The sequence below is a fragment of the Oncorhynchus masou genome, chromosome 13, assembly GCF_036934945.1.
Source record: "Oncorhynchus masou masou isolate Uvic2021 chromosome 13, UVic_Omas_1.1, whole genome shotgun sequence".
Lineage (NCBI taxonomy): Eukaryota > Metazoa > Chordata > Actinopteri > Salmoniformes > Salmonidae > Oncorhynchus > Oncorhynchus masou.
In genome coordinates, this window is record NC_088224.1 from 66,219,413 (window position 1) to 66,237,916 (window position 18,504).

Consider the following 18,504-nt stretch of genomic DNA (forward strand, 5'->3'; position numbering starts at 1 on the left):
CTGGTGTCACCATATGGGACTAAGGCGGCAGCGTAGCCTAGTGGTTAGAGCATTGGACTAGTAACCGGAAGGTTGCGAGTTCAAACCCCCGAGCTGACAAGGTACAAATCTGTTGTTCTGCCCCTGAACAGGCAGTTAACCCACTGTTCCCAGACCGTCATTGAAAATAAGAATTTGTTCTTAACTGACTTGCCTGGTTAAATAAAGGTAAAAAAACAACATCCTGAACTAACATCCTTAAAGTACTCTGTAAAACAGGCTCACGTAGGGCGTTGATCTGTTTCACGTCAGCTGTCAGCTGAGCACAACTGGACTGGGGCTTACACACACCCTGCCATTTAACAGTCATGCTACATGTTTAGTAATGTTTCCACTACCATGACTCAAGCACAATACTATGAAAACTCTATGAAACATGTATAAATATATGTTATGCTGCCATAAAGCTTAGAATCAAATAGATTTAAAATAACCCACCAACTGTCTTGTGGTTTTATATCTAAACTCTTTACCAGTCAACCAAAACCACAGAACCCAGAATTAATCTGCAGGCCAGGCAGTCACAGTGATGCAGCCATTTGAGATGATGTACAACAGCTGCATGTACCACTCTGGCTGGTATTCTGGCTTGTCCTAAGCTTACTCAGTACTGTGTTAGTAAGGGCTTACTCTGTGCTTTCTGATACCTTTCGTCTCAGTGTGAACTGGCCTCGAACGCACACATTCAACCCTGATGTATATGGATTAAACAGCCGCCTTACTGGAGATTTCTTTTTTAAACTGGTGCCTAGTAAGTTAGTCACTCACTGAGGATGGATGGATGGGGGGACTGACACTTGTTTCCTCTTTTCCTTTTCTCCCCCACCTCATCCCCTCTCACTGCCTCTGTGTCAAATAACTTCTGAAGATTGCTGAATTAAAGCCACGTCCTGTAGTTCGACAAATCTCAAGCAGCCATATTAGCTGTCTCACACACCCCTGCGACTGCCGGGGTGTGTGTGTTGTTTAATTATGTAAATGCTGAATCTGCTGTGTTGTATCTTGCCCACATCATGCTCTCTGATATCATAATATGCACACAGCAGCATTTCTAACCTGAGGCTGGTAGGCCTCACACATTCAGATAAAAGAGCAGGGGTTGTTTGTGATGTTTGTCTCCTATGAATTTGTGTGTGTGTGTGTGAGCACGTGCGTGTGATTATGCGCACTAGCATGCATTTGCACGCTGGATTGTGTCTGTGTAAAGGTGGCAGTAACTTGGCCTTGTTTTTCTGTGTAAGGAAGATAGTTTAGTTTCCTACTTTAATTGGGTTCCAGTGCCCACCTAGTCATGGCAACCCTCCAGAGGTCTACTGCCTGCCTGCTTTCTGGCTCTGTGCTGAGGGCAATCTGGGAATGCTGCCTGAGCAGCAGGTGGCACCAGGCCACCGCAAACACATTCCTCCCCCAGGCAGCCCTCGACTAGAGGAAAGGCTGGTGCTGGCCACAGCCCGCTCTGTTCTGCCAGAGGAACTTTGCATTGATCAACATCTTGTAGCCTACATCCTGGGTTATGTGGAGATTTAAGGAAGTTCCTGATTCAAAGCGTTAAGGCTGTGTCCACGCTGTTGCTTTCATGACCTAAACAGAAGAGATTGAGTCAACACACTTGCTTATGACAGTCAAGTTTATTTTCTATGCTTGCCCACTTTATTTTGTTTGTGCTTCCAAAAATGATATTGATGTCTTCATGAGTGGTTTTGAAGCAGAGGGACAATGAAATGTTTACAGGAAAAATGTTTGACATAGTGTCATGTTCTGACCTTAGTTCCTTCATTTTGTCTTTGTGTTAGTATGGTCAGGGACGTGAGTTGGGGTGGGCAGTCTATGTTCGTTTTTCTAGGTTGTGTTTATGTGTTTGGCCTGGAATGGTCCTCAATCAGAGGCAGGTGTCGTTAGTTGTCTCTGATTGAGAATCATACTTAGGTAGCCTTTTCCCACCTGTGCTTTGTGGGTGAATGTTTTCTGTTTAGTGTATGTCACCGTTCAGAACTGTTTCGTTTCATTCTCCGTTGTTATTTTGTTTAGTGTTCTGTTGAATAAATTAACATGGACATGTACCACGCTGCATATTGGTCCGATCTCTCCTACTCCTCCTCAGACAAGGACGACGAACGTTACACCTAGGCTATATTTTCATATCTTCTAATCTCTGTTCAGGAGACATGCAGGACTATAACTACCTGAAGCCCACTTCCTGTTCCTGTCAGGCTAGGCCAGACAGGCACTCCACTCTATGGGCTACGTTCCAATATTCATTAATAGTGTCACGCCAACTCCCTCTCTCCAGCGCTCAGCGTCGCCAGTCTACTAACCACTGGTCCTGGCAACCATTATTATGCACACCTGCTCTCCATCATTACGCAAACCTGCTCCACATCATTAAGCACACCTGGACTTAATCATCACCTTGATTACCTTCCTTTTATTTAGCCCTCAGTAGCCTCAGTCATCAGGCAGTATTGGTTTGTTTTCATGTTCCATAGTTTTGTTCATTTGCCTTGCATCCTTGTTATTAAACTCTTCTACTGCACCTGCTACCTGACTCCCTGCCTATACGTGCCAGAATACTACCTCACAATATGGAAGCAGCAGAGGAGAAAACCATGTTCCAGAAGGTCCAGGAACAGGGTCATCTACTCCACCAACACCACGACCAGCTGGCGCAACTGGGTACGGCCATGGAGGATGTCCTCCGCATTCTCCACCGCCTCGACACCACCAGCGAGGCTCCCCATATACCTTTCAGAGGGCTTCCAACCACGGGTCGTCACAGTGAGTCAGTCGACCAGCCTACCCAGCCGTCCGCCCAGGTCAGAGATGCCGTACTGTCCCTTCCAGAGAAGTATGACGGTACTCCATCGAAATGCCATGGCTTCCTACTCCAGTGCTCCCTCTATTTCGCCCCACCACCGAGAGGTCCAAGATTGCCACTGATGACCGGGCAGGGGTTGAAGTGGGCTATGGCTGTCTGGGAGAGAGGAGAGGAGGCGCTAGGTTCCTATGAGAGGTTCATGGCTCTGTTCAGGGCGGTCTTCGACCATCCACAAGAGGGCAGAGAGGGAGGGACTACTCCAACTCCGGCAGGGTGCTCAGACCGGGTGCTCAGACCGGGTGCTCAGCCTCACTTCCGGTTACTAGCCTCAGTCTAATGGGCAGGTGGAGAGGATAAACCAGGAGCTGGTTAGGTTCCTGAGGAGTCACTGCTAGGACCAGCAAGAGTACTGGGCCCAATTCCTTCCCTGGGTGGAATACACCCACAATTAATTGCGTCACTCCTCCACCAGGCTGACTCCCTTCCAGTGTGTTCTGGGTTATCATCCAGCCCTGGCTCCGTGGATCCGAGCCATTGAGCTCAATTTCGAGTTTCATAGCAAAGGGTCTGAATACTTATGTAAATAAGTTTTTTTTAAATTATTATTATTTTTTAAATTTGAAATACCTGTTTTGCTTTGTCATTATGGGGTATTGTGTGTAGATTGAGGACTTTTTTTTATTTCATCAATTTTAGAAAAAGGCTGTAATGTAACAAAATGTGGAAAAAGTCAAGGGGTCTGAATACTTTAAAACGCACTGTCAATTAGTGTCCTGTGACCTTACTGACCTCTCTTTGCCAAATGTGTTAAAGAGACACTATGGTGAAAAATGAGAATAATGTGCTATTATATGGTGTCCCTGGATATTATACAGAGGATTAACATGTACTGTAGAGGCCAATTCTTTCTGATCTGCAAGGGCCTAGACTAAGGGCTGGGGCTTTTTTCTGGATACTTTCTCCCTTTCCCCCTTTCGCTGGGTGTGCTAGCAGTTCCCAGGTAACGCGGCTACCAGTACATCATGGAGTGCGACTGTCATGTTGGAGAGTACAAACACTACAGGGAGTAGTCCAGCAGTGAAGGTTTCCACAGCATTCTCCCTCTTCCGCAGCCTCCTCCTTCTTTCACCCCTCCTCCTCTTATCCCTCCTCCACTCTATCATTCCAAGCTTCTGGTGCTCCACAGCAACAAAGATGATTACAGCACTTCTGTTTTGTTCCATTGCAGAAAGAAGAAAAACGAGAGAATAAGAAAGAAAATGAAAGTGGCGTATACGCCCCACAGCAAGCGGAGTGAAGGGCCTTGTTCGGTGTGGTGGAACGACCCAGGCTTTGATGCTGTTCTTCAGTGTTGTCATGGGGAATTCACAGCCACAGTGATCAATAAAGAAAGAATGAGCAACAAAAATAAACAGCGATACAAAAGTCTGGTATTAACCTGCTCTGGGATCAATTGTCTATACTTGTATAAACCATTTTCTCTCTCTACTAGTATATTTTCTCAGCAGTTCCATCTCCTTGAACAAACACTTTCAACCCTTGGATATAATAAATATAGGAAACATAAATATGAAGTGTCTACTAAGTGTACCTTGATACCAAAAGCAAACTATATTATACCCTATAGCACACAAATATAAACCCCAGAAATCTAAACTATTTTAGCAATAATGCAAAAGAAAATACAAAGCTTCAATCATGAGTGAAATATTTTGTGTAAAGTAAAATGTTTAAATTTAACCCAGCTTTATTGAGACATCGTGAACTGTTTATCCAACACTGCCTCTCTCAGGCAACACTAAAAACGCCAGTCTGTCTCAATTCAGTACCATTTTCCATCTGAAATATTGACTATTATAGGACAAATCGTGCCTAAATGCTTGCTATCGCTCAGGTTTATCCAATGCAATTGGGTAGCTAATAGCCAATACTGCATGAGGAACATGTTGGGAAATTGAGACTATAGAAATATTGAGACAACAATGGGAATGTACAACCTACCAAGTTGAATAAATATTTATACAAGGCATTTCACTTACATTTTTATTTTATTTGGTATATCACAATACCGACTAATATTGACAGATATCAACGTATAGAACTAAAATACACTATAATACTGTACTCAAATGATGATATATTCTGCAAATCACCTTAAAAAGAGGCTCCTCCTCAAGGAGAGTGACGTCAAACCAAAGCACCGCCCCTTTGAAAGCTTAACGGGATGTTGGATGCATCCAGTCTGGGTTAGCTAGCTAGCAATGTTCACCTTTTCATTTCACAAGAGTGGATGTTCAAGAGGTAAGGGAGTCGGAAACATGGCAACATATTTGCGGGAGCATCGACATACAGCGCCGAAACTGTGTGTCTCACTTTTCGTCTTCCTCCTTTTTGTTGTTGTCCCCATCACGGCTCTGAGCGTCGGCGAGGCGAGGCTTGTCAGAAGCAACACCGCAGCGAAAGAGGTAGAAGACCATACAAAATACTACAATTATGTGCAAATGACCCGGCTACTGAAGTTCATGGCCTTGAAATACTCTCACATCGCCAACCTGTCCAGTATAGGCCAGTCCGTGCAGGGCAGGGAGTTGTGGGTTATGCGAATCACAAAGGACCCCAACGCTGACGTACCTGGAAAACCCAAATGTAAATACGTGGGGAACATGCACGGGGACGAAACTATCTCGAGGCAAGTATTGGTTTACCTTGTGGACTACCTATTGACGAGGTATGGAGAAGACCCGCGTATCACGGAGTTGGTGACGAGCACGGATATTTACATTATGCCCAGTATGAACCCAGACGGGTTCGAAAGGTCGAGAGAGGGTGACTGCAGTGGCGACGCAGGGGGTCGTTCCAACGCCAGGAACGTGGACCTCAACCGAAGTTTTCCTGACCAGTTTGGCAAAATCAACGTACAGCAAGAGGATATTCCCGAGGTTACAGCTGTCATTAAATGGATACTGGAGAAAAAGCAAGTATTTCTTTCTCTTTTCTATTTACATAGACCTACATACACCATGGTGTGTTTAGTTTACATTGTTTATAATCAAATTCAAATGGTGAGATGGGGCTCAACGTTATGGGCTACACCAGGGGTAGGCAACCCGTTTCCTGGAGTGGCCCAGGTACTACAGAATTTTGTTCTGACACCTGACCAACTGAGATAATTGATCACTTCACAAATTGCCTAAATTCATCACATCACACACCTGATCCTCCAGGTCAGTTAAATATGAAGTGGCTGCTGCACTCCAGGACCCTGGGCTACACAGACATCCCTTACTGCAAATCAAATTATAATTGCTAAAACCAAGGACTTAACTGGCAGCCTGCATCCATCATTGTTCCTATTGTTTTGAAGCACCTCCTCATGGACCCTAAATACCCCCTCCCTTCCTCCCCCTTTTATTTATTTGATTTGTTATTTAACTAGGCAAGTCAGAAGGACCCCTGAAGGATCTATCCATTCACCTAGGGTCCCACTGTTGCCAGCTAACAGTTGTGAATGCCCTCGATCAACATCAGACTCCAATAGGCCAACATAAGTAACCTGCCATACAACTTTAGTTCGGCCACCTTTGTCTAAGGACCTGTCAAAACAAACTATACCTCCTCTTCCAGCTGTCACTGAACAAACAGCTGTTGAAAAACATCTAATGATGTCATGTTATTGCATATAGCTGATTTTATTAAAGCACATAGGGTTTGTCTATATATGGAAAAATACACGTTTTAAATTGGTCTGAAAAACTGACGACTTTCGGTCTACCAAGATTCTTTTTAGTTAGCGACAGCCCTATTTGGTATAAACCCGTATTGCAGCTCAGCACTTTAGCTTTACAGTCAGGACTATGCTATCTTATGTGTTGGTAATGTTTTTGGCACTACTGCAGGATATGTTGCTGTTACCGTTATAGTCCCATCTGGTGTGGAGAACCTCCTGCGCGGACAGGAAGTAGAACACAATAGACCAAATCAAATTATTTGTCACATGCGCCAATTACAACAGGTGTAGACTTTTTACTGTGAAATGCTTACTTACAAGCCCCCAACTATTATTAATAAAAAATAATAATAAGTTAAATAAAGAAATGTATTCATTATTAATAAAAAATAATATATATGACTTTTTATTTAACTAGGCAAGACAGTTAAGAACAAATTCTTATTTTCAATGACGACCTAGGAATAGTGGGTTAACTGCCTTGTTCAGGGGCAGAACGGCAGATTTGTTTTTCCCTTGTCAGCTTGGGGATTCAATCTTACAACCTTTCTGTTACTAGTCCAACACTCTAACCCCTAGGCTACCTGTCGCCCCATAAGGTAAATAAAGACAAAATAGTAACACAATAGTGAGGTTATATACAAGGGGTACTGGTACTGAGTCAATGTGCAGGGGGTATTGGGTAGTTGAGGTAATATGTACATGTAGGTAGGGGAAAAGTGACTATGCATAGATAATAAACAGAGCGTAGCAGCAACGTGTGTGTGTGTGTTTTGGAGTGTCAGTGTGAATGTGTGGTTAGAGTCCAGTGAGGAGTGTACATTGAGCCTGTGCAAAAAAATATAATAAGGGGTCAATGCAATTAGTCTGTGTGGCCATTGATTAACTGTTCAGCAGTCTTATGGCTTGGGGGTAGAAGCTGTTTAGGAGCCTTTTGGTCCCAGACTTAGCACTCCGGTACCGCTTGCCGTGCGGTAGCAGAGAGAACAGTCTATGACTGAACAGTCTATGACAGTCTTTGACAATTTTTAGGGCCTTCCTCTGACACCGCCTGGTATAGAGGTCCTAGATGGTAGAGAGCTCGGTCCCAGTGATCTACTGGGCCGTATACACCACCCTCTGTAGCGCCTAGCGGTCGGATGCCGAGCAGTTTCCATACCAAGTGGTGACGCAACCCGTCAGGATGCTCTTGATGGTGCAGCTGTAGAACTTTTTGAGGATTTGAGGACCCATGCCAAATCTTTTCAGCCTCCTGAGTTGGAATAGGCGTTGTCGTGCCCTCTTCCCGACTGTCATGGTGTGTTTGGACCTGAGTGATGTGGACACCAAGGAACTTGAAGCTATCAACCTGCTCCACTATAGCGCCGACGATGTGAATGTGGGCGTGCTTGTGTGTGTACTTCAGCTCAGCCTTGGATAGTTAAAGGTTTCCCCCATTTCCCTTCCCCCTGCTACAGACAGTAGATACTAGGCTTACTATATATCCCCTGCCTCCTGATAATATTGTGTTGTTGTCATGTCCCTCCAGGTTTGTCCTGTCAGGGAACCTGCATGGTGGCACTGTGGTGGCCAGCTACCCGTTTGATGACTCGGCCTCCCACATAATGCAGGGTTACTACAGCCGCTCTGTGGACGACAACCTGTTTAAACATCTGGCACTGACCTACGCCAAGAACCACCCCGTCATGAGGACCGGGGAGCCCAAGTGCCCAGATACCCCTGACGAGACTTTCGAGGATGGCATCGTCAACGGGGCAAAGTGGTACGATGTACCCGGTAAGACTTTTTCCTCCTCAACTATCAGACCACTGATTTATGCTCTTTGGGGAGCAAAGGTCATGTTCTTTTTCCTTATTAGTTTGTTGAAAAATAGTTTCTTTCACACACAAAGTAGCCTCGACCAGCTCCAGTATCTTCCTTTTGTGATTTCTAATGTATTTTTTTTTCTCCTTCATAATTTGTTTCATTTCCATTTCTTGACGAAATATCTTCACCTGCTTTAAAAAAAAAATGTTTACCTCATTATCCCACCTCACCTCTCTCAGAACAATCACACATTATTGTTGAAACAGAGAGCGGAGTCCTGCGTTGCCATGAGGATTAAGTCAATTGGGGGTCTATTTTAAAATGTTCTCTTCTCAAGAGACTGATGACATCATGTGGTATATTTACCTCTCAGGCATTCATAATCAGCTGGATATCAGGTTTTACTCAGCTCAGTGTTGTATGAGTTCATGGAGACACCTTGAAATGAATATTCATTGACATGTAGGCCTATAGTAAGGGAATAAAGGATATATGATAACATGTAAAGTGTGGGCTTTCACTGCCATGGTACAGGCTTACTTTTTGTCATTGGGACAAAGCCCAATGTGTGATGTGTAGGCTACGGGTTGCCATGAAAAGGGGTTAATTAATTAGTGTGGTGGTTTCCTCTGTCTTTGCTACTGTACATTTTCCATGGCCCAATTTTCACTGAATATATTTCCCTCGACTCATTTTGGATCTATTTAAGAACTAAACCAGCAGAGCCACAGCTGTAGTTGTCTGTCTAGTCTTGATTTAAAACCCCACTAATTAGGCTATTGAATCAGAGTACGACTTTGAACTACAGGTGTTCCATTCCGCTGACTTCACTATCTTGCAGAGCAGCTGTGGCAGAGGACAACAGACCCAGCTAGCTATTATTGTATTATTCACCCCTGCAGGACAGACCTGCTCTCTGTTCTCTCTTCACAGAATGCCTGACTGGTCTCAGGTTATCCTATCCATCTTTTACGAGCTGGGTTTGTGTGCGTGTGTCACCACCTGTCCATGCAGCTTGCTGTCCCCCCACTACCCTCCTTCATGTTCAGGAATACCAGTGTCTGTGTTCACCAGGCAGTAACCGGACCCCCAGTCTCTGTTGTGCTGTGTGGCTGCTGCCAGGTCAGGGGTTTGGAAAGAGAGCCAGACGAGGGGCGATGAGATGATACTCTAATCTGAGTCTGAAGGTTTCAGGTGACCGTCAAGGCTTTTCCTGTAAAGACGTGTGGTGTCATCACCCTGTGTGTATTTCTGTGTCGGGGTTGTATATTCTCAGCCATTCCTCAATAATCCCAGAATCTGCTCTAACAGACTGCCTCTGCTTCAGTTGTAAATTATGACTCGGCAGAAGACTAATTCTGGTTTCTTCATTACTCACCTGAATCTAAATTGACCGCCTCTGTGGTTAATGGAGACTGCAGGAGGTCTGTGCATCAGAGGAAATCTGTCTTCTATAAGCACAACCAAAGGAACAGCAGAGGTGTCATTTAAAGGTGAACTTCGGAGGTGTAAAGTTTAGGTGTCTCAATATGCCTCAATTCTCTGATGGAATTTGAGAATAGACTTACACAATACAATGCTCAATGAGGAAATGAGGAAATGACAGGAGTGAAATGTACCCAATGATATTGTAGGATCTTATTAGAACATTACAAATGTGAGTTTAGAATCTAGATCATTGTCATTATGACCTTCCAAGAGGTGACTGTTGAGAGAGCGAATGATAGGGAGGGAGGGAAGTTTTTAGTCGACTTGGATAATTGTAATAGTGACTGATATCCTTTTTTTGTAGACCTATTTTGTAGCGAGTTTATCTTTTTCCTCTATGTCAGAGGTGTCATTCATTCCATGAAGGGCCTAGTGCAGTGTTTCCCAAACTCGGGCCTTGGGACCCCAAGGGGTGCACGTTTTGGTTTTTGCCCTAACACTATTCAGCTCATTCAGATGATCAAAGCTTGATAATTAGTTGATTATTTGAGTAAGCTGTGTAGTACTTGGGCAAAAACCAAAACGTGTAACCCTTGGGGTACCAAGGCCCAAGTTTGGGAAACCCTGGCCTAGTGTTTGCTGGCGAGGGGAGTTCCTATAATAATCAGTGACCTTAATTCATCAATCAAGTATAAGGGAGGAGCAAAACCTGCAGACACTTGGCCTTCCGTGGAATGAGTTTGACACATGCTCTATGCTATTGTCTACTGTATTTGACATACCCATAGTTTACACAGGGATATAGGCTACTCCTAGAGAAATAGCCTTGAATCAACTGGTTGTACACTGAGTGTACAAAACAGTAACAACACTTGCTCTTTCCATGACCTAGACTGACCAGGTGAAAGCTATGATCCCTTATTGATGTCACTTGTTAAGAATTTTAAGCCTTGAGACAATTGAGACATGGATTGTGTGTGTGCCATTCAGAGGGAGAATGGGCAAGACAATATTTAAGTGCCTTTGAACAGTGTATGGTAGTAGGTGCCAGGCCGCACTGGTTTGTGCCAAGAACTGCAACGCTGCTGTGTGTTTCACACTCAACAGTTTGTACCAATAATGGTCCACCATCCAAAGGACATCCAGCCAACTTCACACAACAGTGGCAAACATGGGCCAGCATCCCTGTGGAATTCTTTCGACACCTTGTAGAATCCATGCCCCGACAAATTGATGAACTGAAAGTTCATGCAGTTTATAAACTAACTAGTCTTTTTATAGCCTAAATCATTTGAACTAGCCTAGTCCTTTTACTCACTAGCAATACCCAGTGCTCTGTTTCTGACTGTTCATACTTGGATGACAAAAGTCAATTCTGTTGTTCTTGGTACCCTGTGGTATCTTTTATGTCCCGGTTTAGTGTTTTTTATTTAACATGAGGCTGAAATGAGAACCACTGGACCTACTATTAGGGATGTAAGGATTCACCTGTACACATCGGTCACACATTCAAATAGTTAAGATAGGAGTGGATCGGTCCACGGGACCCCAAACCGATCCAAATGTAGATACTCGGTCAGAAAAACGTTACAAATGATTGGTTCACAAATTTTTTGTTGCGCATATTACTTTCTTTCTACCTTCTAAAAATACCTAATCTTTTATGACAACTGTGTTGATCTACAAGTTATGTTGCATTCCGAACAACCCCAGGCCATATCAGTAGCCTGGTCAAACTTCCCACTGTGCCCTGCTTCATGTGTTGAGCAAAGAGAGGTATGGGGCTTATTCCTGATCTTGCACATCTGCGTAGCACCTTCATCATTCAAATGCCTGTAAAATGGCTTGCACAATATTAGGCTTTATTATTGATTTGATAAGTTATCAAATGCGCTGTTACCGGAATATAAGTAAGCCACCAGAGAGACAACTCATATGGCTGTAGCCTACCTGCTGAACATGGCTTACATAAGATTTGATTTTGATCAGGTTCACCGTCAGCTATAGTTTTGGTAGTTTTGCTTTATACGATCAGTGTAAATGGTCATTTTTAGATATCCAGAGTAAAGATGATCATTTCAAAAATGATGATGGCCATCACTTTTGCGAGCAAAGCAGCACTGCATGTTCAAAAAAGGGAGGAGCTTACTCCATAACTTCCGAACGGTCAAAACCATTTCGGTTTGAGACTGGGTGAAATCCAAAGTTGTGCTATATATTCATTGGTTATGTCATGGCTAATTGTGTAAAGATAAATATTGATACATCACAAGCTCAAACAATTTTAATCTGGAAAAATGAGAAATGGGTGATCAAATCTGGGGTTAAAAACAAACATACATTGCCTCCCTCTAATCTAATAGCGGGGTGGTAGATGCCCACTAGGATCCCTTATGGCTCAGGTGACTACAAACACCATAGACACATCAGACCAGGGGCGCAACTTTCACTGGGGACGGGGAGGACACCCCCTACATTCTGAAATTGCATTTTTGCCCCCCCCCCCCCCCCCCCAGTTTTATAATTGGAATGTGATACAAAACGAGGCAATGGTGTGCTTTAGGACCACGCGGACGCCTCCCAGTGTCGGGTAGGCTGTTTGGAGTGTTTATCCGACTGGATAAACAGCAGCGCAGACAGATCCAGCTCAGAGAGGCCCAGCTCATGAGTTCTATCAGAAGCAGGTTTAAATTTAGTATGGAAAATTAATCTTTATTCACTAAATGTTACTGCACAGAATCGCATTGATTTGTTTGTTGAATCGCATCGAATAATTTCAAACTAAGATGTATCGTATGGGAGCCATGATGCATATGAATCATCTTGAAATGGAAAGATGCACATCCCTACCTACTATAGGCCAGTTATATTTGTTGAGCAAGGCAATCGGTCACTGTGGTTTGGGTGAAAAGCCTATACAAACAGTATTGCAGGGTTGGTAGGCCTAGTGCTACAAACAGGCATCACTGCAAACAGACAGAGAACAACAGACATGGTGATTGTAGTGATGACAAGGCTAGTTCTGGGGAATTTGCCGTGATACTCCCACTTGTCTTGTCGAAGGTATGTCCTCTTATGATTATCAGTCAGTCAGTAATCTACTTGTCTTTGGCTGTGAGGTTAATGTAGGGCAATTCCACGGTAACGGAATTATGCTGAGACCAAGATTTTTCACTTAAAATGTATGCCAAACAAAAAACATTTTTTTCAAAGTTCAACAAACCATACAACTCTATGCATAAGGACTATTAAAAAAAAAAAAAAAAAATGTACGCAGAATATTTTACTAAAATGTATGGGCAAAACGAGTGACTTAAGCAACTTTGATCATGGTATGCTCATTGCTGCCAGGCGGCCCTGTTCCAGTATCTCAGAAACGTCCAGCCTCCTGGGCTTTTCACACACAACAGCAGTGTCTAGGGTTTACCAAGGATGGTGCGACAAACAAAAAACATCCAGTCGGTGGCAGTCCTGTGGGCAGAAAACAGCTCTTTGATGAGAGGTCGAAGGAAAATTGCAAGAATCGTGCCAGCTAACAGGTGGGCCACAAACAAACAATTAACGACTCCGTACAACAGTGGTGTGCATAACGGCATCTCGGAACGCACAACTTGTCGGTCCTTGTCACAGATGGGCTATTGCAGCAGGAGTGGAACCAGACGTGGTCACCTATCAGCTAAAAACAATAAGAAGCGGCCCCAGTGGGCATGTGATCTCCCACACTGGACATTTGAGGCGTGGAAAAACATTGCATGGTCTGACAAATCCTTGTTCCTGTTGCGTCATGCTGATGGCAGAGTCAGGATTTGGCGTAAGCAGCATGAGCCCATGGCCTCATCCTGCCTGTTGTCAACTGTACAGGCTGGTGGTGTAATGGCGGAGGGAATGTTTTTTTTTTTTTTCCTGACACGCTAGGTCCCTTGATACCAATTGGGCAATGTTTCCATGCCCTAAAGAATTCAGGCAGTTCTGGAGGCAAAGGGGGTCCGATCTGGTACTAGCGATTTATCTACAGATAAATTATGAACATATTAAATCAAGAGGTTGAATACCTACTATTCCTGCAGTGAGGAGTGGTGAGAGAGCCTCATTCTGGTCCAAAATATGATAGAGATTAAAGGTTATAAAAAGGTTATAAAATCTAATGATACCTAGTATTAAAGATATTGAGATAGGCCTACTGATTTAATCAACGTGTCAAATGGAGTAGTCAACTGTTGCTTTCTGTATAGCAAAGCCCAGGTTTAACACGTGTTTCATTCTTCAGTCATAGCTTCATTCTTCAGTCATAGCTTCATTCTTCAGTCATACCTTTGTGCACCCCCACTTTTATACAATCTGGCGGGGGGTTTGGGGGTCATCCCACTGAATGTTTGCGTTTTTAAAATCCTTTTCCTGCATTTCTATATTGTTTCTCAAACTGTAAATATTACTTTATTCTCAAGAGAAGAGAAGTTTAATGTTAAAGATGATCTTACTTAAAAAAATGTCCTGATCTTACAGGGCTCGGCCATATCCAAAACAACTAAATGGTCCTGATCATATAGGGCTAGGCCATATCCAAAACAACTAAATGGTCCTGATCATATAGGGCTAGGCCATATCCAAAACAACTAAATGGTCCTGATCATATAGGGCTAGGCCATATCCAAAACAACTAAATGGTCCTGATCATATAGGGCTAGGCCATATCCAAAACAACTAAATGGTCCTGATCATATAGGGCTAGGCCATATCCAAAACAACTAAATGGTCCTGATCATATAGGGCTAGGCCATATCCAAAACAACTAAATGGTCCTGATCATATAGGGCTAGGCCATATCCAAAACAACTAAATGGTCTTGATCATATAGGGCTAGGCCATATCCAAAACAACTAAATGGTCCTGATCTTATAGGGCTAGGTCATATCCAAAACAACTAAATGGTCCTGATCTTATAGGGCTAGGCCATATCCAAAACAACTAAATGGTCCTGATCATATAGGGCTAGGCCATATCCAAAACAACTAAATGGTCCTGATCATATAGGGCTAGGCCATATCCAAAACAACTAAATGGTCTTGATCATATAGGGCTAGGCCATATCCAAAACAACTAAATGGTCCTGATCTTATAGGGCTCGGCCATATCCAAAACAACTAAATGGTCCTGATCATATAGGGCTCGGCCATATCCAAAACAACTAAATGGTCCTGATCATATAGGGCTAGGCCATATCCAAAACAACTAAATGGTCCTGATCATATAGGGCTAGGCCATATCCAAAACAACTAAATGGTCCTGATCATATAGGGCTAGGCCATATCCAAAGCAACTAAATGGTCCTGATCATATAGGGCTAGGCCATATCCAAAGCAACTAAATGGTCCTGATCATATAGGGCTAGGCCATATCCAAAACAACTAAATGGTCCTGATCATATAGGGCTAGGCCATATCCAAAACAACTAAATGGTCCTGATCATATAGGGCTAGGCCATATCCAAAACAACTAAATGGTCCTGATCATATAGGGCTAGGTCATATCCAAAACAACTAACACACTGAATTCATCCATTTTTAATTTATATTGTGAAGTCATGTATTTCTACTCCAACTAATTTGACTTATCTGGGAGGTGAAGTCGTTAAAGTATTAAATCATTTGGTCTATTTCGGATGGAATCAAGGCATTAGAATGTACCAGAGGCCACCAAAATAGAGCTCGTTCTGCAAAGTAGCCAGCCAAAACTCCCTGGCTGGCTACTTGTTCTATTTGGCTGGCTACTCCATGTAGTTAGGGAAAAACACTGGATGAGGGTGTGTCACTCACTGTGTATAGCCTATCCCAGGGGAGAATGACTGCCCCCTCTCATTGAAGCCACAGAAGTTCCAGGCTGACCAGGGTACTGCAGGTATTGTTAGCAGAAAAAAGGATCCCCCATTATAGTGAATGGAAAAATGGCAATCTTCGTGGTTAATGTTGTGTAAATCGAAAAATGTTTAGAAGACAATCATGGCATCAATAATAGCTTCTAACACACCAGATGTATGTACTTGAACAGATTTATTTTAAATAGCACACAGTAGAAATAATAAGGATAATTTAGTTACTAATGGAAGCGTACAGTACACGGGTCGGCCTACAAAGTTATTCAATGAGAGGGGTCAGCCTGCAACTTCATTTCCTGGAGTAGCTCAGACGGCGCATGTTATGTCAACATGTGACGTCATCTTAACCAACTTCATTTGGCTTGAATGCGCTATTGAGTCTGCCATTCTCAGCCATTCCTCAATAATCCCAGAATCTGCTCTAACAGACTGCCTCTGCTTCAGTTGTAAATTATGACTCGGCAGAAGACTAATTCTGGTTTCTTCATTACTCACCTGAATCTAAATTGACCGCCTCTGTGGTTAATGGAGACTGCAGGAGGTCTGTGCATCAGAGGAAATCTGTCTTCTATAAGCACAACCAAAGGAACAGCAGAGGTGTCATTTAAAGGTGAACTTCGGAGGTGTAAAGTTTAGGTGTCTCAATATGCCTCAATTCTCTGATGGAATTTGAGAATAGACTTACACAATGCTCAATGAGGAAATTAGGAAATGACAGGAGTGAAATGTACCCGATGATATTGTAGGATCTTATTAGAACATTACAAATGTGAGTTTAGAATCTAGATCATTGTCATTGTCATTATGACCTTCCAAGAGGTGACTGTTGAGAGAGCGAATGATAGGGAGGGAGGGAAGTTTTTAGTCGACTTGGATAATTGTAATAGTGACTGATATCCTTTTTTTGTAGACCTATTTTGTAGCGAGTTTATCTTTTTCCTCTATGTCAGAGGTGTCATTCATTCCATGAAGGGCCTAGTGCAGTGTTTCCCAAACTCGGGCCTTGGGACCCCAAGGGGTGCACGTTTTGGTTTTTGCCCTAACACTATTCAGCTCATTCAGATGATCAAAGCTTGATAATTAGTTGATTATTTGAGTAAGCTGTGTAGTACTTGGGCAAAAACCAAAACGTGCACCCCTTGGGGTCCCAAGGCCCAAGTTTGGGAAACCCTGGCCTAGTGTTTGCTGGCGAGGGGAGTTCCTATAATAATCAGTGACCTTAATTCATCAATCAAGTATAAGGGAGGAGCAAAACCTACAGACACTTGGCCTTCCGTGGAATGAGTTTGACACATGGTCTATGCTATTGTCTACTGTATTTGACATACCCATAGTTTACACAGGGATATAGGCTACTCCTAGAGAAAAAGCCTTGAATCAACTGGTTGTACACTGAGTGTACAAAACAGTAACAACACTTGCTCTTTCCATGACCTAGACTGACCAGGTGAAAGCTATGATCCCTTATTGATGTCACTTGTTAAGAATTTTAAGCCTTGAGACAATTGAGACATGGATTGTGTGTGTGCCATTCAGAGGGAGAATGGGCAAGACAATATTTAAGTGCCTTTGAACAGTGTATGGTAGTAGGTGCCAGGCCGCACTGGTTTGTGCCAAGAACTGCAACGCTGCTGTGTGTTTCACACTCAACAGTTTGTACCAATAATGGTCCACCATCCAAAGGACATCCAGCCAACTTCACACAACAGTGGCAAACATGGGCCAGCATCCCTGTGGAATTCTTTCGACACCTTGTAGAATCCATGCCCCGACAAATTGATGAACTGAAAGTTCATGCAGTTTATAAACTAACTAGTCTTTTTATGGCCTAAATCATTTGAACTAGCCTAGTCCTTTTACTCACTAGCAATACCCAGTGCTCTGTTTCTGACTGTTCATACTTGGATGACAACTGTCAGTTCTGTTGTTCTTGGTACCCTGTGGTATCTTTTATGTCCCGGTTTAGTGTTTTATATTTAACATGAGGCTGAAATGAGAACCACTGGACCTACTATTAGGGATGTAAGGATTCACCTGTACGCATCGGTCACACATTCAAATAGTTAAGATAGGAGTGGATCGGTCCACGGGACCCAAACCGATCCAAATGTAGATACTCGGTCAGAAAAACGTTACAAATGATTGGTTCACAAATTTTTTTTGCGCATATTACTTTCTTTCTACCTAAAAATACCTAATCTTTTATAACAACTGTGTTGATCTACAAGTTATGTTGCATTCCGAACAACCCCAGGCCATATCAGTAGCCTGGCCAAACTTCCCACTGTGCCCTGCTTCATGTGTTGAGCAAAGAGAGGTATGGGGCTTATTCCTGATCTTGCACATCTGCGTAGCACCTTCATCATTCAAATGCCTGTAAAATGGCTTGCACAATATTAGGCTTTATTATTGATTTGATAAGTTATCAAATGCGCTGTTACCAGAATATAAGTAAGCCACCAGAGAGACAACTCATATGGCTGTAGCCTACCTGCTGAACATGGCTTACATAAGATTTGATTTTGATCAGGTTCACCGTCAGCTATAGTTTTGGTAGTTTTGCTTTATACGATCAGTGTAAATGGTCATTTTTAGATATCCAGGGTAAAGATGATCATTTCAAAAATGATGATGGCCATCACTTTTGCGAGCAAAGCAGCACTGCATGTTCAAAAAAGGGAGGAGCTTACTCCATAACTTCCGAACGGTCAAAACCATTTCAGTTTGAGACTGGGTGAAATCCAAAGTTGTGCTATATATTCATTGGTTATGTCATGGCTAATTGTGTAAAGATAAATATTGATACATCACAAGCTC

The 18,504-nt window shown here is 43.1% G+C and overlaps 1 protein-coding gene across 2 annotated transcripts in view; it reads left to right on the plus strand.

Moving 5' to 3' along the window:
* Positions 1-5,046: 5,046 nt before the first annotated feature.
* Positions 5,047-18,504, plus strand: part of LOC135552862 (carboxypeptidase D-like) — a 41,742-nt gene continuing 28,284 nt past the window's right edge. For both annotated transcript variants that reach the window (XM_064984773.1, XM_064984774.1), the window contains exons 1-2: positions 5,047-5,828; positions 8,110-8,357. In XM_064984773.1, the coding sequence (XP_064840845.1) occupies positions 5,116-5,828; positions 8,110-8,357 (961 nt within the window). In that variant the 5' untranslated portion in view covers positions 5,047-5,115. The remainder of the gene's footprint in view (positions 5,829-8,109; positions 8,358-18,504) is intronic.